General features: G+C 46.3%; 1 protein-coding gene across 1 annotated transcript; it reads right to left on the bottom strand.

Moving 5' to 3' along the window:
- Window positions 1–1,577: 1,577 nt before the first annotated feature.
- gfra3 (GDNF family receptor alpha 3) lies at window positions 1,578–23,228 on the bottom strand. Its single transcript, XM_027017109.3, has 8 exons — window positions 22,327–23,228; window positions 16,723–17,007; window positions 14,331–14,423; window positions 13,472–13,820; window positions 12,437–12,546; window positions 11,058–11,192; window positions 10,364–10,494; window positions 1,578–6,460 (listed from the first exon to the last, which is right to left on the bottom strand). Exons 1-8 carry the CDS (start codon window positions 22,367–22,369, stop codon window positions 6,263–6,265), a joined length of 1,344 nt encoding a protein of 447 aa, XP_026872910.2. The 5' UTR covers window positions 22,370–23,228; the 3' UTR covers window positions 1,578–6,262.
- Window positions 23,229–23,718: the final 490 nt, after the last annotated feature.

Here is a 23,718-nt window from a genome sequence, read left to right as displayed (position 1 = left end):
AAATGCTTAAAAGAGTCTTATGATCCACCCATTAACGGATTAAAAGCTTTACAACATCTGTCCCTCTCCAGCTCTCTTGCTCTCTCTCTCCTTTTCTCCCTCTCTCTCTTTCTCTCGCTCTCTCCTTCCCTCTCTTGCTCTCTCCTTCTCTCTCTCTCCAGCTTTACAGATCTCTCTCTCTCTCTCCATCTCTGCAGATCTCTCTCTCTCTCTCTCTCTCTCTCCCCATCTCTTTTTCACTCTGTCTCTCGCTAAGTGAGCATGAACAGAAAGGAGCTTCGCCAGGGACCGAGCAGGAAGGAGCATCTTAAAGCTAAACCTCCCCAGAGAGAGGATGAGGAGTGTGTGTGTGTGAGTGTGCATGAGAGAGAGAGAGAGAGAGAGAGAGAGAGAGAGAGAGAGAGAGAGAGAGAGCGTGACAGAGACAGAGAGAGAGAGCTAGAGAGAGAGAGACAGAGAGAGACAGAGAGAGACAGAGAGAGCTAGAGAGATAGAGTGTGTGTGACAGAGTGGAGGGGATGGGCAGAGGGAGACATACTTCAGTTTTATATGATCTCTTTATTAAACGATAAACCAGCAGACCTGCCACCTAGTAAGAAACAGAGACAGCTCACAATTACAGTGAGATTGAAGAACGCAGAGAAAAGGAATTAAGAACGCAAGAAGAGAGGTGAGTGAAGACGGAGGCAGGCGAAGTGAGTATGCGTAGCAGGCAGCGAGGTGTGGGTGGGATTTTTCGGGCCGCCAGACAGTGGCGAACGCACATTAGCACGAACCCCATCCACTGGGGTGTCTCTCTCTCTCTCTCTCTGAGTGTATTGTCGTTCTAAGAGGCCGGTATCCGGGAGAGACCTGAAACACACAGGTGCGTTCACTCCTGACGCAGACGCCCCTTCTGCCAGGGTGCCTCGGCTCAGCCCCGCGGTACCGGGTAGAGGTGGGGGGGACAGGCTCAGCGGTAGGGCGGGGGTTGGGGAGTCTGTAATCTCATCAGTGGTGTTGTGATTGAACACGGTGGGACAGGGAGCTATCTGATTAATAAGTAAATGGGGTTCGTGTGGCTCCCATATGTCAGAGAGAGAGGGAGGGAGAGAGGGATAGAGAGAGAAGGCGAGAATGAGAGAGAGAGAGAGAGTGAGGTTTCACTGGCGTGACTGCTGCCCTTATCAGAGCTGATGCTTTGATTTGGGCGCGATGCAATTAGAATGCTGGCGAACCCTGGGGAGTTCACAGACAGCACACCCACGTCACCCAACCATACACACACACAAACACACACATACACACATGCACGCGCATGTGTACATACACACACACACACACACACACATGCACGCGCATGTGTACATACACACACACACACACACACACACACACACACACACTCACTATGTAATAGATACTCTGAAGTCCTTGACATTAAACTTGTTCGGGGGGTATGTGCTTACACATCAGAAACTAGAGTTTATGTTTAGAATATAAAACAAACATGCACAACCAACCCCCCCCCCCCCCCCCACTGACACACACACACACACACCCTTGGAAAGAACCACACTCACACTGTCACGCCTGACTGTTTTTTTCTCCTTTTATTTCAGATGGAACATCTTTATGATACACAGCAACAGGGAATCGACCCTTTTGTAATTTTTTTATACACCTGAACACCTGATAGGAAACAGAGCACAGAGCAGAACCTGAATACCAAGATGAGTGTGTGGATGGAGGGGAGTGTGAGGAGAGTGAGCGGAGTGAGCAGAGTGAGGAGAGTCCAGAGCTCCAGGGTCCATAGGACCCCAGGGTTGATAGGGTAAGCTGCCCTGGTCACTGGGGTATTTTATTAAACTGAAACTGGGATTGGACTCCCTACCCAAATTCAGCCTTGGAAGAAAACTCTTCAAATAACGGAGGCTGACGTGACTAATTGATGTGAATTAGACGCGAGTTCCATTCGGACTCACCGCCTGGACATGAGATCAGCTCTCCCTCCGGGGCAAGGCAATGGCTGCCAGAACACACAACAGCCAGGACCGTCAAGTCTAACAGCTTGGCCAAGCTGGCGGTGCCAGTTACCCGTAGACATGTGAGGGTTCCTTCAGTTTTAGCTCTGGGAGTTTGAACTTTGAACCTTAATAAAAGAGGAAACCCAGTCTGAGAGAAACATGAAAGAACAGCAGGGTAAGGTGGGTTTAGAGTGGGTACAGTAGCAGGGTAGGGTGGGTTTAGAGTGGGTACAGTAGCAGGGTAGGGTGGGTTTAGAGTGGGTACAGTAGCAGGGTAGGGTGGGTTTAGAGTGGGTACAGTAGCAGGGTAGGGTGGGTTTAGAGTGGGTACAGTAGCAGGGTAGGGTGGGTTTAGAGTGGGTACAGTAGCAGGGTAGGGTGGGTTTAGAGTGGGTACAGTAGCAGGGTAGGGTGGGTTTAGAGTGGGTACAGTAGCAGGGTAGGGTGGGTTTAGAGTGGGTACAGTAGCAGGGTAGGGTGGGTTTAGAGTGGGTACAGTAGCAGGGTAAGGTGGGTTTAGAGTGGGTACAGTAGCAGGGTAGGGTGGGTTTAGAGTGGGTACAGTAGCAGGGTAAGGTGGGTTTAGAGTGGGTACAGTAGCAGGGTAGGGTGGGTTTAGAGTGGGTACAGTAGCAGGGTAGGGTGGGTTTAGAGTGGGTACAGTAGCAGGGTAGGGTGGGTTTAGAGTGGGTACAGTAGCAGGGTAGGGTGGGTTTAGAGTGGGTACAGTAGCAGGGTAGGGTGGGTTTAGAGTGGGTACAGTAGCAGGGTAGGGTGGGTTTAGAGTGGGTACAGTAGCAGGGTAGGGTGGGTTTAGAGAGGATACAATAACAGGGTAGGGTGGGTTTAGAGAGGGTACAGATGTGTGTATGGACAGGACCTGTACAAACACAACCCCAGATCTTTCCCACGTCATCACTCATGGGAAGCATCCTGTGAAACACAAACATCACAAAACTTAAATTGTGCATGCTGTCATTTCTGTGCCTTTAACTCGGCATGTTCGGTCCTGCTATCACATGACACTGCATCAGATCCGCTGTGAAATGTCTGTGGACAGTATGACCCATCTGCCCCAGGGGTGGCGAAATGTGCTTGGTCAGCAGTGCAGTGTGAGCAGAGACCCCCCCGCGTCAACGTGGACAAAGAAAGACAAACAAGAAAAGACGTAGAAAAGAAAGAACCAGAAATAAAAGAACATAAACGTTCACATAAAAGCTTAACATGACTCCAAGTCACGAAAAGAAAAACAACCACCAATCAGACCTCAATTAGTGAGAAATAAAGCTTTCACCACGACCATGAAGTGTGTGAGTGCACTCCACACAAAAAAAGGCTTAAATATGGCCTCTGTGTTTTGGCTTGTTTTCGAGAGTTCTTCATTAGGAAACATTAGCAGTGTTAATTATGAGCGTGTAATGGGGGGAACAGAGAATGCTACACTCCACCGAGCACACGGCACATGGCTACTGCTGGAGGACAGAGACTGAGGGAAGGAGGGAGAGGGAGGGGGAAAAAAGAGAAACAGAGTGATGGGGTAGAGAGAGAGAAAGCGATAGAAAGGAGAAAACGGAGAAAGGGACAAAGAAATTGAAAAGCTTAAGTCAAAGCTTGGTGAAAGAGGAAGAGTTGGTGTAATACTGAAAATAAGAGAGATGAAAGTGGTCGTGTGTAGAAGTGTTGGGTGTGTGTGTGTGTGTGAGAGCGCCACTAACAGGGCAACCCTCTGGGTTCATAGCAGTATTAGTGCCATAGTGTTAGTCAGGCCTGCTTTATTTGCCGGGTGCGGCTCCAATCTCATCTCATCTCAATACTGCTGAGACGCGTTCTCTCTCACCGACGTCTTTAGAATCTCGTCCTGTCTTCCAGAACTCCTAATCCTCTCACAAGCTTTTGCTCGCTCTCGCTCTCTCTCCCTCATGCTCCTCCTACTCTCTTCTGAGTCTTTCTCGCTGCCTCCTTGTTTTTACCAGTTTCTGAGGCTGTTTTTTCTCCTACTCAGAGCCTGCCTATCTCCACTGGCCCTGGACTCTCAGTATGTGAACTGAAACCTGCAGATGAACACACACACACACACACACACCAAGGAACGGGCATCTCGAGAGAGACTGAAGTGCTGTCGGAATGCCATGCATGCACAAACTCCATGTGCATGTACAACATTACTAAAAATAATATTAAAAATTGAGATTTATATGATGGTTTTCAAGACATTTGGAGTTCTTTCTCAGTGTCTCTCTCCACACCTCGATGTCACTCGATGTGTATCTATTTAATGCTTGGGTTATTTATTTATCTAAAACGCATTAAAGTGGCAAACACGCCTGCCCTGTCTCCTGTCCACTGACATCACTCTTCCCGTGACTTCCTTGCACCGCGCTCAGGGGACGACAAAGCGGGCCTGATAACAATTAAAAAATAACAACAGTCGTCATACAGGCTGACCAGCGCCCAGACGGACGCATCAATCTCCCTGCTCTAACGCGCCTGTTCTTAATTACGGCTGCTGATTGGATGGGCGCCCTGCTCGCATCACTGACCTTGCCGCACAACAGCAGAATAGCTGTTCAATCAGAGCCCTGCCTACGCTGGTCCCCTGCATAAAGGATGAACTTAAAGAGGTCATCGTTGAGACGTGTTTGTGCGGTGGTGTGACGACGGGCAGTGGTGTAGAGGGAGCAGCATGTGACCTCGTTACCTCGCATTAGAATCCTACAAGCCGGCGGAATCGGGAGGATGGGGGGGGGGGGTTAACAACGTTCCTACGTTCAAACCCCTTCTGGAAGGAAGGAAAAATGCTTTCACTTCCCTAGACATACATGAGAGGAACTGGAGAGAAGGAGGGGGAGAGAAGGCAGAAAAACATTAATGTCAGCAACAGATTTATAAGACACGGGAAACCGAAGAAGGCCGAGATGTTCAGCTGTGTGTTTGCGCTGGAGGGTCTATCCTCTCTCTCTGTTTCTCTCTCTCTCTCTCTCTCTCTCTCTCTCTACACCTCCCTCATTCCATTCCTTTCATTTCTCCACTCCATCAGAAGCAATTCTTCCCCCCCCAGAATGCACAAGATAAACAGGTTGCGTTGGAAGCCATTATCTCGGCGAAAGAGAACACGGAGGCCCGTGTGAGGCGTGAAGCACGCAGCGACCGACAGGCGAGTGCCAAATAACTTCCACTGCCCCTGCAGGTGCCAAAGCCTGACTGGAACTCCACACCTCCTGGGCAGTCATTTAGAGATTTATTTATTTATTTATATATTTATCTATTTATTTATTTATTTATTTGTTTACTTATTTATTTAGATTTTGTTAATCATAATCTTTTTTTTGTTTTTTTGTTTTTTTTTGTTGTTGATGTCATTATTTATGCCTTTGGGTTAGTCCACAGCCTGTGCTGACTCTAAAAATTAAAGAACATCGCAGATAAAGCAGTAAAGGAAAAGTGTGTGTGTCTGCACCAAGGCAGCGAGCGCATGTACGAGTGTGTGTGCGTCTGCATAACCTGACTTATGACAAAGAGGTAGGCGAGATGAAGACTCATAATTTGTACTATACCGATTTTTCTTTGATGTTGACAAAGCACAAACGTGAGTGTGAACACACGCGCGCGCGCGCACACACACACACACACACAGACACACACACTCACTCACGTGCACACACACATACACAAATTCTAGAAACAACAAGAAAATCCATAGGGTATCCAAATGCAAAATAAGTGCAAAAAAGACCGAGCAGTGAACTCAGAGATGTGTCATTTAAGAAAAGTGACACTTAGTCCACATCAGCACTCAGCCAGGTGAGTCACACAACAGAGGCCTTATTCTACCCATTTACTGATTCACTCAATAACAGTCGGCCGTTCCATGCAGTTCTGTTCAGTCCAATGAGTCACGAACCAAATGGCATGAATCACGATTCCCGTTCTGAATCATTCTGGCGCAGAATCAGAGAGTGATTCCCCAGAGAATGAGCAGTGAGCATAAAAAATAAAAAACCACACACACACACGTCCCTCTTTAGGAGAAGGAGAAACAGAGTGAAATGAGGCACGTGGGGGGGGGGGGGGCTCCTGTCCTCCTCTTCTCTTCCCTTCTCGTCTCATTCTCTTCTTTCTTTCGTTCTCTCCATCCCTCAGTAGAAAGTCTTAGAGTCTGGGTGCGAGTGATTATTTGAGGAGGGTGTGTGTGTGTGTGTGTGTGTGTGTGTGTGTGTGTGTGTGCGCGTGCGCAGGAGTGTGTATGAGTGTGGTCTCTACCCCCAGCGGAGAGCAGTTAGTAGCAGCAGGAAGAACAGAAGCAGGGGGGCCGATGGGGTCCAGGCCTGGTTCTGGACACGGTCCAGGTCATTGACCGCGGCCTTCTCTGAGAACGGAGGGATGACGTTAAACTCCTCTCCTGTCTCCATCTCCTCTTCTCCCTCCTCTACTTTGTGCTCCTCACTCTCCTCCACCTGAAGGGAGAAGAGAAAGAGAGAGAGAGAGAGAGAGAAGAAATGAAACACCTGAGAGGAAGAGGAGAGAGGGAGAGAGAGAGAGAACTGACAGTCACAGAAGACGGAGAGACAGAGAGAACAAGACAGCAAGTGTGACAGAGAGGGGGATTAGGAAGTAGTGATAATGGGGGGTGAGAAGATATAAAGAGAGAGAGGGATGGAGAGGGAGAGAGAGAGAGAGAGAGAGAGAGAGAGAGAGAGAGAGAGAGAGAGAGACAGACAGATGGGCATGAATAAATTAATACTAATGAAGTCTGACTGATGCACTGGCTCCTGCAAACACCTTTGGCTAATCCTTTCACAGAAGAAGAAGGAAAAGAGAGAGAGAGAGAGAGAGAGAGAGAGAGAGAGAGAGAGAGAGAAAGTGGAAGACAAAGAGAGACAGAGAGAGTGAATGGGAAAAAACAGGAGGAGAGAGAGATCAAGAAAGACAGAGGGGTGTTTGGGGAAGAGAGAACGATCTGGCTGAGAAAGAGAGAGTGAGGTAGAATGACAGCAGAAACAGAATTGAATCCTTTTTGTCTGGAGGCCCAGATTATCTCTAAGCTTCTGTGCTCTATGTATACAAACACACACACACACACACACACACACACACACACACACACACACACACACACACACACACACACACACACACACACACACATCAGAGCATACATATACTCCTGCATGCATGTACACACACATACACACACTGATCACAGCAGTAGGTGCTGTGCACAGATAAACAGTCTGTCACAGTGCCCAGGGGCCTCTGGAATACAAGCCAATGGGTAGAGAGTGTCTGTGGCTTCATTTGATGTCCTTCGTATACATAAACGCAGTCACATGGCCACCCTGCCAAATCCAAATATGGACCAGTGCCAGACATTCCACAGGACAAGAGAAAGCATCAGAGCCTAAGCACATGTGGCTCTGCTGTCTGCCACAGACAAGGATATCAGAATACAGGGAACACACTCTCATTCCAAAACATGTTCTGTTTGGTATGAACGTACACTGGGAACGACAGTTAACCTGCCTGGTGGTCGCGGTACTAGTCAATCGCAGGTGACAGTGATTTGCTGGTTATGAGGAGACAGTCTCAGCTGCACACAAGGATCCACACAAAACATGAGAACATCCAGGAGTGTGCGCAACCTGAGCACTGTCATCCTTAACACACTCATTCTGTCCTAGTTGCCTTTAAATGCAACTGAAAGTTTGGTATAGTGTGTGACAGAATCGAATCAATTCTGTGGAAACTCAGCATGTGGATAAAATCCCCCACTCCAACACAAAAAAAATGCTAGATACTTCTGAGATGCAGGTCCATGAGTCTGTGTATTTAAATATGAGGATAGTGACAAGTTAAGACAAGAAAATGGTCCAGAAAAATGGAGTCTAATCCTATAACATCACCACTGAGCTGTCATCACATCAGTGTAATTCTGGCACTTGGCCATTAGTTAAAAACCAAACTAATCCCTTATTCCAAGACACAGTATAATCTGGGAACACAGCACAAAGCACACCAGGTCAATATTGATTTAATTCTTCTAGCAGTCATTAGGCTGAGGGATGGAGAGTTTAGTAATGGTTGGAAACTGGGCTGGAGGTGGCAGAGAAGGTGCTTGAATGTTGTTCCGGGTTTACACAGAGATCAGCTCTGACTACAAATTCCTCCCCTGCTCTTTCTGTGTAAGGTGCCCTTTTCAGCAAGTGAGTCAGAAGCCTCTTCATACACATTTTCATGCATATTTTGTTTTTCATGCACATTTTCATACATATTTTCAAAAATACTGGCAAATATGACATATTAATAAATATTACCAGTACAGTTTTTTGTTAGCTTGCTTGCTTGTATATTTCATTCATACCAGATTAGTGATATTTCTGCCCCTACTGAGGTGCCCTGCCCATAGAGTCCTATAGAGTTCTATAGCCCATAGAGGCCTATAGACCATAGAGTTTTATAGCCAATAGATTTCTATAGCCCAAGGAATCCTATAGCCCATAGAGTTCTATAGCCCATGGAGTCCTATAGACCATAGAGTCCTATAGACCATAGAGTTCTATAGGACATAGAGTTCTATGGAGCACAAGAATCATCTGAAGAACTGAGACAAATAAAATGGAACCAGTCAACTAAAAGTACGAATTACCCAGTGAATTTATTCAGGAGGGAGTTCTGATAAAGTGACCCGATTTGTGTATAATTACAGAGTCAGAGATATAGTACATTTAATGCTATAGTTTATACTTTTGCACAAATTGAAAAAACATTCAACTTGATAAATGTCACTTTTCTCATTTTATTGCTATTATTATGATTTTTGTCTCTGTTCTTGACTAAATCTCCCATCAAACTCATTCCTCCAGCTCAGCTGTCACTCTAACCAGCCCCACCAACCACATTCAGCTCCCACAGCTCCCGCTGCGGTTGGACCCCTGAGCAAGGCCCTTTACCCTCAGTTGCTCCTGTCTAGGTCTGGGCTGCCAGGCAGTATCCTAGCCTGCTGGTGTTGATGGCATGGCAGTCAGCACTGGGATTCTGTACCGCTGTTCTGCTGTGTGTGTATGACCTGCTTTGTCCCTTTCTGGTTTGTTAGATTAACAGTTCTGTAGTTTTGGGACAGTTTTCCTCTTTGCTCTTGTTTGATAATAAACTTGAACTGGATTTTATCTGTGAGCATCTGTGAGCATCTGAACTCCATACGTTGTGTCACTTTTTTTCTGTAATAATAATAATATTAATCATAATTATTATTATCATCATCATCATCATCATTATTATTATTATTATTATTATTATTATTATTACAGTTTACTTGAACATTTCACATAGTATATACCAACACAGACCTAAGCCTATTTTCTGGGAGGTTTTTTTCCGCCTGGCTCATGATGCCCTGCGTACCACTGTAGTGAAGGATTCATTTAAATCAATACAGTAAACTAATGAAGGTACTCATAGAGCCTACCCTCCCGAAACATGCTCATTAACCACAGCCTCAACACCCACGGCACACTTCACCCTGCAGCTGCAATCAGGACACTATCTCTCTCTAAAACGACATTGCTGTTTTCTGAACAAACACCTTGGACACTGTCCCGCTCTAAAACTACATCTCAGTGTTCTGAACAGATACCTGGGACACTGTCCCGCTCTAAAACGACATCGCCGTGTTCTGAACAGACACCCGGGACACTGTCCCGCTCTAAAACTACATCTCAGTGTTCTGAACAGACACCTGGGACACTGTCTTGCTCTAAAATTACATCGCCGTGTTCTGAACAGACACCCGGGACACTGTCTTGCTCTAAAATTACATCGCCGTGTTCTGAACAGACACCCGGGACACTGTCTTGCTCTAAAATTACATCGCCGTGTTCTGAACAGACACCTGGGACACTGTCCCGCTCTAAAACGACATCACCGTGTTCTGAACAGACACACGGGACACTGTCCCGTTCTAAAACAACATCACCGTGTTCTGAACAGACACCCGGGGCTCTGTATCGCTCTAAAGTGAGATCCCCGTGTTTTAGCAGTTGGGCAGACGTGGGGATCACTAGGGACTACCACGGTGGAGTCAAACCACACTGTGCGTTACCACATCAGTATCTGTCACTAATATTCTTTTGCCCTCTACTTAGGCAGTATGTTCAAGTATCATGTTGCACTGGGTAGTGAAGTAGTGTGGTGAATATCTCATTATTGCAGTATATTATGAACTGTGTTCAGTAGCATAGTTTGGCAGCGTGTTGGTCAGTGTGTTCAGTACTTCAGTTTTGCAATTTTGCCAAAACGTGTGCCGAAACATGTGCTGAAATATGTGCTCAGCGGATTGTTTTTCCAACGTGTTCAGTACCCACCGAGTTGAGGTCAGGCAGCAGGTTAAAGTTCAGCTCGTCATGTTGGAGGTGGGGGGAAGGGCGAGGAGGGGGAGGGGGCGTGCCCTCTACAGGCCAGGGGGTGGAGCTTCCCATGTTATCGATGGCATTACCTGCACCAAAGAGGGGAAAACACAAGGGGCAAATGAAATAGCTTTGATCTTATAAGACCAATGTCCATCAAAGCAAAATTCGAATCTATGGGGGACACACAGATGATTTTAACATGAACTATTATGACACAAACTGATTATTCCAGAATTGTGCAAGTGGAATAACATATGCAGTAAATGATGATGATAAAAAAATCACAAATTCCACACACAACAGCTGAAGGCACAGGGCCTGTATAAACACCTAACTCGACATATATCAGTTGAATGCATTTTGCTTTTATAAACACCTTTACTGACATAGAGCAGCTCTGTGCATTAATAAACACCTTATTCGACATATAGGAGATGAATGCGTTCAGTCAGCATAAGTAAATTAATGTAAACTGAAAAACTCCCTTCCTCGCCAAAACGCTTCATATGGCTAAATAAATGAATAAATGAATGAAGAACTTAGTTGAATTGCTAGACTAGTATATGTGATGTTTGAGTACAGTACATGTTTTCGTGAAGGCGGGCCCCGCTGGGGTGCAGCTCCCCGTACGGGGGCCCCCTGCACTCACGTAAGCAGGCGTTGTTGGTAAACATGTGCAGGATGCGCAGACAGTCGTGGAGTTTGTTCCCACTGCTTTCACAGTTACACCACTGGGACACATCCGTGCTGCTGTTACTCACGTAGTTTGGTGTCATGATTGTACCTGCAGAGAGCAAGAGTGAGGGGGCAATGGAAGGAGAGAGATGAAGGAAGAGAGGGGGGGAGAGAGAGAGAGAGAGGGAGAGAGAGAGGGAGGGAGGGAGGGATTGAAAGAGAGGAGAGAGAGAGGGAGAGAGAGAGAGAGAGAGAGAGAGAGAGAGAGAGGGAGGGAGGGAGGGAGGGATTGAAAGAGAGGAGAGAGAGAGGGAGAGAGAGAGAGGGAGGGAGGGAGGGATTGAAAGAGAGGAGAGAGAGAGAGGGAGTGAAAGAGAGGAGAGAGAGAAGGAGAGAAAGAGAGGAGAGAGGGAGGGAGGGAGGGAGGGATGGAGGGAGAGAGAGAGGGAGGGAGGGAGGGATTGAAAGAGAGGAGAGAGAGAGGGAGAGAGAGAGAGGGAGGGAGGGAGGGATTGAAAGAGAGGAGAGAGAGAGAGGGAGTGAAAGAGAGGAGAGAGAGAAGGAGAGAAAGAGAGGAGAGAGTGAGGGAGGGAGGGAGGGAGGGAGTGAAAGAGAGGAGAGAGAGAGGGAGAAATAAGGAGGACAGAAACAGAAAGAAAAGGAAATAATAAAAAAAGAAAAGAAAAGCAGATAAGTGGAGAAGTACGAAATAAGGAGTGTGAGGTAAGACGGTGATGATCTCCCATCTGGGAGAACCTCCAGCTAGCAGCTCTAATTATGTTAACACATACAACTGCATCATCCCTGGTTTATATGACACATCTCTGGCTCCATTTGGTCTGGCTAATTCCACCTAAGTGCCTGGTGCACTGGTGAATCAGTGATGTTACTCTGGGGACTTAACCAACACCACTGGTTAGGAATGTTCCTAATTACCATACCTGTAGAGTCCTGTTCTGGCCCACCAACCCAGTCTAAAGGTGTGATCACTGATCAGATGTAATTAAGCCCAAGGAAACATGTCCATGCCCACACGCGCACGTGCACACGCACACGCACACACACACACACTTTGAAGAGGTCCTTCTTTGTGAAGTCCTGTTGTGTGCTACATTGCCATTTTGACCACCTCTACATCTTTTATGACAGTATGCCTCAGTTTTTTATATGCAATATACTTTGTAGAAATAGACCTGCTATATATACAGATATGCTTTTCCTTATATATATATATATATATATATATATATATATATATATATATATATATATATATATAAATAAATAGCTGCAGTCCAGGGTTTCTGGCCACCCACTGGACTGTCTAGCAGGCGTTTAGCTGCGTTTGCTTACCGATCAGTCCAGCATAGGCCTTCAGGCAGACTGCCCCGCTGTCCCGCAGACAGCCCGAGGGAGAGTGGGAGGAGGGCTGACAGTGCTGCTGGAAATCAGCCAATCGCGACCTGGGGCAGAGAGAGAGAAGGAGGGAGGGAGAGAGAGAGCAATAGACAGACACAGCAAGAGAGAGAGAGAGCGAGGAAGACGAACGGTTGAAAGAAAAAAAGGGACAGAGACAGACAGACATGAGAGTCACCAATGAGAAACAGAAATATATAAACAGAAATCAGCAATCAGCAGCCACTTCATAAGAAATGGAAACCTTTGGCTTACTCACACAGGACGCTTTATGAAAGTAGACCTCTCTTACAGGACGCTTTATGAAGGTAGACCTCTCTTACAGGACGCTTTATGAAGGTAGACCTCTCTTACAGGACGCTTTATGAAGGTAGACCTCTCTTACAGGACGCTTTATGAAGGTAGACCTCTCTTACAGGACGCTTTATGAAGGTAGACCTCTCTTACAGGACGCGTTATGAAGGTAGACCTCTCTTACAGGACGCTTTATGAAGGTAGACCTCTCTTACAGGACGCTTTATGAAGGTAGACCTCTCTTACAGGACGCGTTATGAAGGTACACCTCTCTTACAGGACACGTTATGAAGGTACACCTCTCTTACAGGACGCTTTATTAAGGTACACCTCTCTTACAGGACGCTTTATTAAGGTACACCTCTCTTAAAGGATTGTACAGGACACTTTAATAAGTTAGACATGTGTGTGTGTGTGTGTGTGTGTGTGTATGTGTGTGTGTGTGTGCACGTATATGTATGTATGTGCACATGCGTGTATATGTGAGTGTGTGTTTGTGTGTGTGTTTGTGTGCGCATGTGTGTATGTATGTAGGTATGTGAGTGTGTGTATGTTAGTGTGTGTATGTGTTTATATGTGTGTGTGTGTGTGTGTGTGTGTGTGTGTGTGTGTGTGTGTGCACGTGTGCATGCATGCATGTAGGTGTGTGTGTGCGTGTGTGTCAGTGTGTGTGTGCACCTGCACAGATCATCGCGGAGACAGTAGTTCTCCAACTGCAGACAGTTGGGCTGGCCGTCTCTCTCCTCGTATGAGCAGGACGGGACAATGGTCTTTCTTCTGCGCTCGCCACACAGTGGGTCAGTGCAGGAGCAGAAGAGCACGCCGAAGCTGTACTCTTCGGGCACGCGGTCCAGGAAGCGCCGCAGGGCCCGGTGGCACTTCTGCCTATTGCAGTGGTCTGAACCTGACGCCGGCTTGGTGCACGCCAGCACGTACTCGGAGCGCAGCGCTCCGCACTTCTCGAAGAGACCACAGTCCTGAGCCGCCTTCAGACAGCGGTTCTGTCCGTCCAGAGGGAAGGAGGAAACTGAGGGAGGGAGAGAGGCGGGGATGGAGTGATGAAGGTGTAGGGAGAGGTGTGAAGAGTCAGCAGGAGTGTCCGCAGGGTGACAGACAGTGTGTCACACACCTTTTTTGGCCTGATGACACAGAACACGGAAAGCATAATTTTCCTATTGAGTGCGGACTTTAGAAGAATATAACCAACTCCGAGCTCAGTATTGTCAGCTTCTCCTGGTACCACAACACTAGTATCACTCACTGTGATCGCATACTGCGTGATGCTAGTAATACCCTCACACACACACACACACACACACACACAACATATGGCCATGGTAACGTTTACTCCTTCTTTCCCACTTTGTCTTGTTGTGAAAGGAAAAGGGACTAAACTAACCTGAATGAGAAGCATACACACACACACACACACACACACACACCCTCCTCGTCTGACCACACACACCCCACTGGCTCACAGTGTGTAACACCATGTATAATAATGGAAGTGTATGTATTACTGAGGATGTGCAAGTACCTGCCACGATCGAGGCCAGTTTGGATGTTTCAGCATTTCTGACCAGCTCCAGTTCAATGTCTTCATATGGGGACATCTCAATATCATCATACCCTGGAACACACACACACACACACACACACACACACATATATATAGAGAAAAACACACACACACGCAGACACACACACAGGAACACACACACACACACATACAGGAAAACACACACACACACAGCCTTTTCAGTCCAGATACACACACCCTTTGTATCTGAGCCAAACAACAGGCAGAATATTCCACACTAATTAAGCCTGCAGAACTGCACCATTACCTTATCATTACAGCTAATTAAGACTCTGTGTAATCCAACCACACAGATTATACGATGCTTAATACATAATATCCAATATCCCACAGTTGTTACCCATATTTTAATAAGGATATTCTGTGTGTGTGTGTGTGTGTGTGTGTGTGTGTGTGTGTGTGTGTGTGTGTGTGTGTGTGTGTGTGTGTGTGTGTCTGAGGGTGTTTATTTCATGGCTTGCACAGTTCAGTGCACAGTTTTGTACTTTGGCTAAAAGTAGTTGACCAAAAACAGATTAACATGGCATAAGTGTGACATCACTAACATGCCATATGTGTGACATCACTTTGAGGTCCCATACACACGCACATTCCCCACACCACCTCCAATGTACACACACACACACACACACACACACACACACAAAGACCTCATGTTTCATCTTGCACATCAAAACAACACACAGTGTTATTTTTTTATCTCCATCTTGCATGCCAAAAAGCAGAAAGCCAACAAGCAGAGGTTCTGCTAGGCAGGGAATCGTGCAGCACTGTAGCTGAGGCCAGATTAGCCGCTCAGGATTGTGTGTCCCAGAAAGCCTGACGCATGACGCCACCCTGAAAAGCAGCAAAGCACCATGCCTGATGTCCATAGCACTGCAAAGCACTGGAGTCCACAGAACTGCAATGCACTGGTGTGCACAGCACTGTGTCTATAGCACTGGTGTCCACAGCACTGCCAACGCACTGCTGTTCTCAGCACTGTCTTCTACAACACTGGTGTCCACAGCTCTGTCCTCTACAACACTGGTGTCCACAGCTCTGTCCTCTACAACACTGGTGTCCACAGCTCTGTCCTCTACAACACTGGTGTCCACAGCTCTGTCCTCTACAGCACTGGTGTCCACAACACTGTCCTCTACAACACTGGTGTCCACAGCTCTGACCTCTACAACACTGGTGTCCACAGCACTGTCCTCTATAGCACTGGTGTCCTCAGCACTGTCCTCTACAACACTGGTGTCCAAAGCTCTGTGCTCTACAACACTGGTGTCCAAAGCTCTGTGCTCTATAGCATTGGTGTCCACAGCCCTGTCCTCTATAGCACTGGTGTCCACAGCCCTGTCCTCTATAGCACTGGTGTCCACAGCACTGTCCTCCATAGCACTGGTGTCCTCAGCACTGTCCTCTATAGCACTGGTGTCCTCAGCACTGTCCTCTATAGCACTGGTGTCCTCAGCACTGTCCTCTATAACACTGGTGTCCTCAGCACTGTCCTCTACAACACTGGTGTCCTCAGCACTGTCCTCTATAGCACTGGTGTCCTCAGCACTGTCCTCTATAGCACTGGTGTCCTCAGCACTGTCCTCTATAGCACTGGTGTCCTCAGCACTGTCCTCTATAACACTGGTGTCCTCAGCACTGTCCTCTATAGCACTGGTGTCCTCAGCACTGTCCTCTATAGCACTGGTGTCCTCAGCACTGTCCTCTATAGCACTGGTGTCCTCAGCACTGTCCTCTATAGCACTGGTGTCCACAGCACTGTCCTCAGCACTGTCCTCTATAACACTGGTGTCCTCAGCACTGTCCTCTATAACACTGGTGTCCTCAGCACTGTGCTGAGGACACCAGTACAATATCTTAGGGAGCTGATATTTTTATTTGAGAAAATGTTATTCAAAACTTGAGACCAATAAAAGTTGTAGCTGTCTGAGATAAAAACAACTACATTTTAATGGAATATACTGTTGGCCCATTATTTTTCTTTATCTTTTTTAGATATATATTCTGATGCCATATGTTGTCATATTGTAATGACTAACACCTGACACTGACTCCCTTAGTGCGACCCTCCTGGCAGAGTGACTGCATCTGCTAGTGTGTTAACTTTGAAGACAGACTTCAGCTGAAAAATATCTCCCAGCTATTGTTACATTGTCAAATGCCTTTAGTGAAGTTATTCTCCTGAGAACTAAACAACGACCTTAGCACTAAGTGTTTATCTTCTTAGCTTGACCCTGCAGTACACACACAGCAAAACAAGGACGCTCACTGATAACACCAAGAGACATGCACGCGCACACACACACACACACACAATTCAGCTCACCCAGTGGGAATCGCACGGTCCAGTACACTCTAAGACAGCGCAGCTCCATGCGAGAGCCACGCTGGCACTTGCACTCCTGCAGGGGGCGATAGTGTGCCAGGGCATTCTGCACATTCAAGCAGGTGTGGCGGGGATCAGGACCCAGCGGCGTCACGGCGTCCTCATCAACGCAGTACTCCAGCTGCAGGTAGAGCTTCTGACACTGCGGTTCCTCCATGCATTCCCGAAAGACCTCCATACAGTTCAGCGTGTCCGGAAACAGAGGAACAGCCAAGGATACCGAACCTGGGTGGAAGGATCGGGGGGCCATTCTGAATTACACTGAGATTCCAGTGCAGTAGATACTAAGTCTGCCCTGAGATTTCCTCAAGATGTCCCCCACCCTCACACACCCAAGCCAACTTAGAAAAGGATAACTACACATTTAATCATTTGAAATACAAAATACATATAAACTCTGTTGGAATTTAAATTATTTCATTAGCCAAATGCTAATTTGAATATACATTTTTTATTTAATCTTAAAGTTATATTAAGATTTATACAATCAAACCCAATCACATTCTGCTGTACAGTTATATACCGCTGTTATGCAGTAATGACATAAAATGGATATTTAGTGATATTTCCAGTGGAGTGGTATTTCCAGTTGCTGGTCTGTCCCCGCTGTTGATTCATGGATTTGATTTATGTGATTTTTAAATAATTTCAGAACGATTTGTGAAATAACCTCATTTAAAACCCCAATCACAACAATTTGATTGCTATTAAAAGCAAGCGGATAGCCTGTCCAACAACGTTGTTCTGGTGCCAGGGCTGATTAGGTACACACCTACTCTACAGTTGGACCTGCACACTGACTCTGCTATTTTTACAGACTCAGAAGTTAACGGAACGATGGCTGTCTTGTTGTTCTGTGCTTGCAAAGACCTGTTTCATTCCATAAATTACATTTAACCACTGAAAAATAGGAATGCATTATAAAATGATCAGCATACAGTCCATAATTACACCAAAGCGTGAATGATACCATGAAAGGTATTAGATTATAATACAGTGGAGTGTCGGATCTTAAGGTCAATTCAGTGCTCACTCACACCAGATTTCTTTTCTGCATTGTAGCAGGTTAATTTTATCGATAGGTAAAACCTCCCTGATAACAATATTACAACACCATCCACCAGAACTGGAGGGAGGGGAGGGGAGGTCAGCCCAGCTTTAGGGATTAAAAAGGTTCAAATCTTCAGGGTCAACAGTTAAGATGCGTTGGGCAAATTCATCAACGTCATCATACCATGTATGCAGTAAACACAAGTGACATACTTAAGCAACAGCTGTTCATACTGGATATCAGGAGTCCTCTAGCTGCTGCTAATTCCTCTGCTAACAGCAAACTATTTGGACTGTGGGAAAAAGAGCCTTTTTTCAAAACACACTCATGTATAAAAACACGGTATGACTCTAAAGACTGAAAGGCTATTATAGAGTTTTATACGCTGCTCTCCTCACTGGGGTCCTTCTGGTTTATATTACACTTCATACACTTTTAAAACAAAAAAGAAAGAATAACCTCGCGACCCAGACGTGAACCCTGTTGCTGCGTGGCCATAATGACAGCCTTTCTCTCCTGCCACAGCTCTCTGCTTCCTTCTCTATATCTTATTCCCCCACTCCCTCTCTCCCCCTTTATCTCTCTTTCTCTCCCTCTCTCCGTCTCTCCCTCCAGAGCAGCAGCAGGGCGTCCTAATTGCCGCGAGGCCTCATTTTAAAGTAAGTGCTGATTGAGAGTCCGTGGCTGTGGGCTGTAGACTAAACTGCAGTGGAGACGCTGGCCACAGCCTCTGAAGGGAGAAACAGAAGGGGGAAGAAAAGCAAGCCTGTCTCTGGCAGAGAGAACGCATGACCGCAGCAGCCAAAGCAAAATGACCAGTCAAACACAATTAGGCCACTCCGTCATTTATTTTGCCAGCTTCGTTCAGTCTTGAAGATTCTCCAAGCTGCATGTTTTACGATAGCCAGAGGGCTGTTTACATGTGGCCATGATGTGTGGCTTTTCTTGTAAAGATGGATGAAAGGGGATCCACAACCAATCCAAATGGTCCAGATCTGAACAATATCTAAAAGGTGCACACAGGAAGGGAAGAGGAGAAGCTTCCCAAAGCTCCAGTTTACCTGCATGTTCTCACAGAGAGAGGGACTGAAGAAGAGAAGAAAAATAAGACAAAAAAGGAAGAATGAGAAGAGAGAGAAAATCAAAATGTGTGTGTGTGTGTGGGGGGAATTAAAGTGTGAGAGAGAAGGAGAGAAACGGAGAGAGAGAGAGAGAGAGAGAGAGAGAGAGAGAGAGAGAGAGAAATAAACAGAATGACAGACAGTAGAAGCGGCACGCAAGGAAACGGGCTCAGTATGGAGGCCGATTGCAATCAGACACATGCTGGCCTGGGTATTACGGTGTGTGTGTATGCCTACTGAAATCACATTCAGAGAGCAGAAGTGACACGACAGACACACACACGCGCACACACACACACACACACTTGTGCATGCGTGCGCGCACTGAAGGGAGGAAGCACTAGCTGGCATTAGAAAACACTAAATAGCAATACAGTAAAGCACAGACCAATGTGTGTGTGTACAAACCAATTGCACTATAACCAAACAATTGTACAAACCAGCGTGTGTGTGTGTGTGTGTGTGTGTGTGTATGTGTAGATATGCATAGTTTATTGTATGCATGTGTGGTAGCACTTAGTGAGAGCAAACCGGTTTTCCAATATTACTGTCAATATGAGCAGAGGCACCATGATTAAATAACTGGTATAAGGCTGAACCACAATGGTAAACTTGTCAGGACACTTTATCAGTTAAAATAACTAACACAGCCTTCACATATAATTTCCTCTCGAGTGAAATTCACAAAAAACCAAAAACAAACAAGCAAAAAACAAAACAAAACGATGAATTACATTACATACAAAAAAACCATGAATTACATTTCAAACGCGAATTATACCACACAGAAAAGGCCATCTTCAGTTGTCTCTAATATATTAAGAAGGTAAGAGACGGCTCGAGACGGGGCGTCTGCGCGATGTTGTTTCGGGCCGAGCTTCTAAGCTTTTGTGATATGTGGGTCACCGCGGGCCTGTTCACTATTGATGACACGTCACATCAGAGCGTGGCGGCCGCATTAACGCGAGCGGGCACGAGAGGCCTTTGATTGACAGGGCAGAGAAACAGAACTCAAGCCAAGGCTCAAGAGGAAGGCTGAATGGCGTGAACGAGCTGAACGGGCTGCAGGGTTGCTGCGTGCTCCCTAATTTACCGCGCTTAGCCGACGACATCCGTTTAATGATAATTAGATATAACATTATGCTAAAATCAGGCCTGGGTGAAAATAGAGTCTCTCTCTCTCTCTCTCTCTCTCTCTCTCTCTCTCTCTCTCTCTCTCTCTTCTCTCTCTCTCTCTCTCTCTCTCTCTCTCTCTCTCTCTCTCTCTCTCTCATATATTCTTGGCTCGAGTCTTCCATCCGAAGCGCAAACCCAACACCATCTGCCATTTCCATGTTTGCGTTCCAAATCTTTGTTATCGACAAAACACACACGACCCTGAAGGCGCCCCAAACATTTCGTCTTCCCCCATATGTCAAGTTCGAATCTTTGGCAAAAAAATTAAAAATACATTTGTTAATGGCTCTGGTGTCCTGGTCCAGCAGCTGCGTGCATGCGTGCGCGTCTGTTTTCTTGTTCTGGCTCCACGCGCTTCACTCTCTTTGATCCGCCGAAAACGACGGAGTCATTAGCCTGTCTCTAGATGTGTCCTTGGCCGAGCTTGGCCGAGTAATCATCTGAGGCAGTTCTCAAGCGCCGTCTTTGCAGAAACATCCAATTAGTGGATGTACCCACGAAGCACCGCGTAACGTAAAAGGCAGCCTACCCCGGTCCCGCTCACAGCATAATGACATCCACCAGCTTCCCATTTTCCTACACAATTTTGTATTTGTGACACAGAAAAAAATCTACCAATATATCCACTGGAATCATCAATCGCAATCAAAAGGATCGGAACTGTTTCTGTAGTCCGTATTTCTTCCAGGCTTCTTTGCACGCTTATCAACATCTGTTGCCCAGAGGCAGACGCCAGGGCGGTAGCGAGGTGTTGAAGCTCAGAGTGAAGCTCAGGTAGCCTCCTGAACACACACGCACCTGGACATACGTCGGACTAGCGCAAGGCGCACATACCTGCCTGCGATAAGAATAGTCTGAGATTTTTGGGCGTTTGTACGTCAAAAGCAGGAGACTCTCCTCGTAAGGCTACGCTTTTTAGGCCCGTCGTTACATACGCTACCTAGAATAATATTATACACTCTAAAGGGTCGAACACACACACACACACACACACACAGAGAGAGAGAGAGAGAGCGAGAGAGAGAGCGAGAGAGAGAGAGAGAGAGAGAGAGAGAGAGAGAGAGAAACACTGAATTCTTGAACTTAATTTTTGCATATTGATTCTGTTTCTGTCTTGCGCTTTCCGCTATGTGCTCGTTCGTGAGATGAGAGAGGCCGTTCGTTACACGCGACTGATATACGACCCGACCCCTGGGGATGCACACAGCACGCGCGAACACATCAAATCTGCAATCATTAACACAGCTAATAAATAAACCTGTCGATCAGCGCGCGCATTACAGCGTGTCTAGCGGCATTGGAGCGCGACAAGCACCACTCAAGATGATGAATGCGATCGAAAACAAAAGCAGAGACACTCCGCCGCATCAAACTGACTCAGGTGAGCAAAAAAAGGTACTACATCTAAACAGACTCGCAACTGTTTCGACAGTGTATATTTATTGTACCCTTAGGAAAAAAAGTTACTCCTCGTAACATTACTGGTTTTCTTACATGTATGTGTAAGAGAGAGAGGAGATCCCCAACTATTTAGATATATACTGGCTGACAGAGGTCTCGTGACAAAATATGTCTCTGGAACCATATTTCTAAACTTCGCCTGCAGTCGTACTCAGAGTAAATCACACCTGTCTGTACGATCCTGCTTAACTGTTCATTTAGTCAAATGGTAAACCTATTGTCAAAAAAGCAACTAGGCTATTTCATACTGATTGATATCATTCGTAACATTCACACTCACACATTCATAACAGTCAGACAGAACCGGCTGCTAGGGTCATCTTTCATTAATGACCAATAGTTAACTGTCTTCAAAAACTATAGCTTTGAATAAAATAATATGTTCGGATAAATATACCTAAATTGTAACACTAAAATTAGTTACATCGCGTAGTTAATAATAAAACACTACACAAACTGTTACACAATAGTTTCATGGAGACAAATGTATGAAAATTAATTTAAATTTGAGTTAGTTGTCCAAACAGCTGTCTCGTGCCTCCAGTAGAAAATCCTTTTTTTTTTTTTTTTAATGACGCATCCTCTAAGAAGTCACAGGTGATATCTGTTTTGTTTTGCTTCGCTCTAGTTACAACGCACATTTTCATTGTTCTCGAGCACCGCATGGCACTCGTACACCGCTTTACTGGCGTCAGCAAGCCGCGCTAAACAAATGAACCCGGCTTACGGTCTTACCCCTAATGAAGAACAGGTTGAGAAGTATTCCTAGGCGAATCATCTCGACCGTGCGTGAGCCTGTCACGGGAGGCACTCGGGGGTACAGATGCTGAAGCTGGAGAGTTGCAGACTTTAAGCGCGCGCCTGGCCCCGATCGGTCCGTCGCGACCCTCACAGCGACGCCCCGCCGCCCACTACATGCATCCAAACGGGCGACAGTCCGACAGAAGGTCCGGGATCCTACGGGCAGACCTAATCCTCAAATATCAAATGCCGAAGATCAATTTCAAACTTGTCGGAACGTTATCCAGTGCCGTCGGTTGAGTTAAATGAGACGGACTAGCTGAACAGCCATTCAGATATTTAAAAACTTAAAATGATCCGTAACGGTTTTTATACATGCGGTAGAGACACGAGCGATGGGGTGCCGAAACGATGCTCGACTTGCGCACAAAAAAAAACTGAGCGCGTGTAAATGATGATAACCAACAGAGCGGGCGTCCACTGCACAACTCTCGCTGTCCGACGGAGTTGCACGTCTGAGCGTCGCCGTAATGGTTAATTCCCGTACCCTCCGACTGGGGCAGTCGCTATAACGCGGGCAAGTGAGCTCGCAAACTCAGGGATGAATTTCACATGTAGTTGCCGCCTCCTGATTGGTTCGACCATGTTCGGACGCATCCACGCGAAACCCCCACAGACCCTCATCGTGGGTAAAGGTGGGTTTTATTTTGCCTTAACAGCTTCAGGTAGCGGCCAGTGTACAAGTTACTTCTCCAATCAAAAAAACAAAACAAAAACGGTAACTCCGTGCAGTATCAAAGCAAGATTTTCTAATGGCTTTGATGTCTTAAACACCCCAGAAATAGCCAATCAGTTTTGATTTTAAAGTTCAGTAAATTGTACTTTCTTTGAAACCCTGATCACAGCTCACGGGCGTTAACGAGTTGCAGCGTTGTGTCTCTTTTCCGCTCAGCAGTGTTGATCATGCCACGGTTCCCGCAGATCAGCTACGCGACTAACAGCTCGCGCATGGCAATGCTTCACCTTTACAGTCTTTGGCAGAAACACATATATAGAATGACTTACATAGCGGTCAGTCGATCGCTGTGTGCTTTGTGCTGATTAAACCCATGACCTTGGTGTTGCTAGAACCTTATTCCGCCTCTTTCAACACATACACGAGCTTTAACTAGTCGGTACTTAAAAAAAAAAAAAACAAAAAAAAAACTCCAGCAGCACGTAGACGCGCCGTTATTACATTTCGGAGTAGCAGTGTACACACGTTTGCTCACACTAGGAAATCTAGTAACGCAGCACGTTGTGTTTGCCCCAATTAACATCATTTAAAGCATTTGGTGAGATTGCTAAAGCACGGTGTTACGGGAAGGGCCTGCCCTGGTCTGGGGT

The sequence above is a fragment of the Electrophorus electricus genome, chromosome 4, assembly GCF_041902795.1.
Source record: "Electrophorus electricus isolate QZ-2024a chromosome 4, ASM4190279v1, whole genome shotgun sequence".
Classification (NCBI taxonomy): domain Eukaryota; kingdom Metazoa; phylum Chordata; class Actinopteri; order Gymnotiformes; family Gymnotidae; genus Electrophorus; species Electrophorus electricus.
Note: the sequence above shows the minus strand (reverse complement) of the source record. Positions and strands in the feature narration are given on the sequence as shown.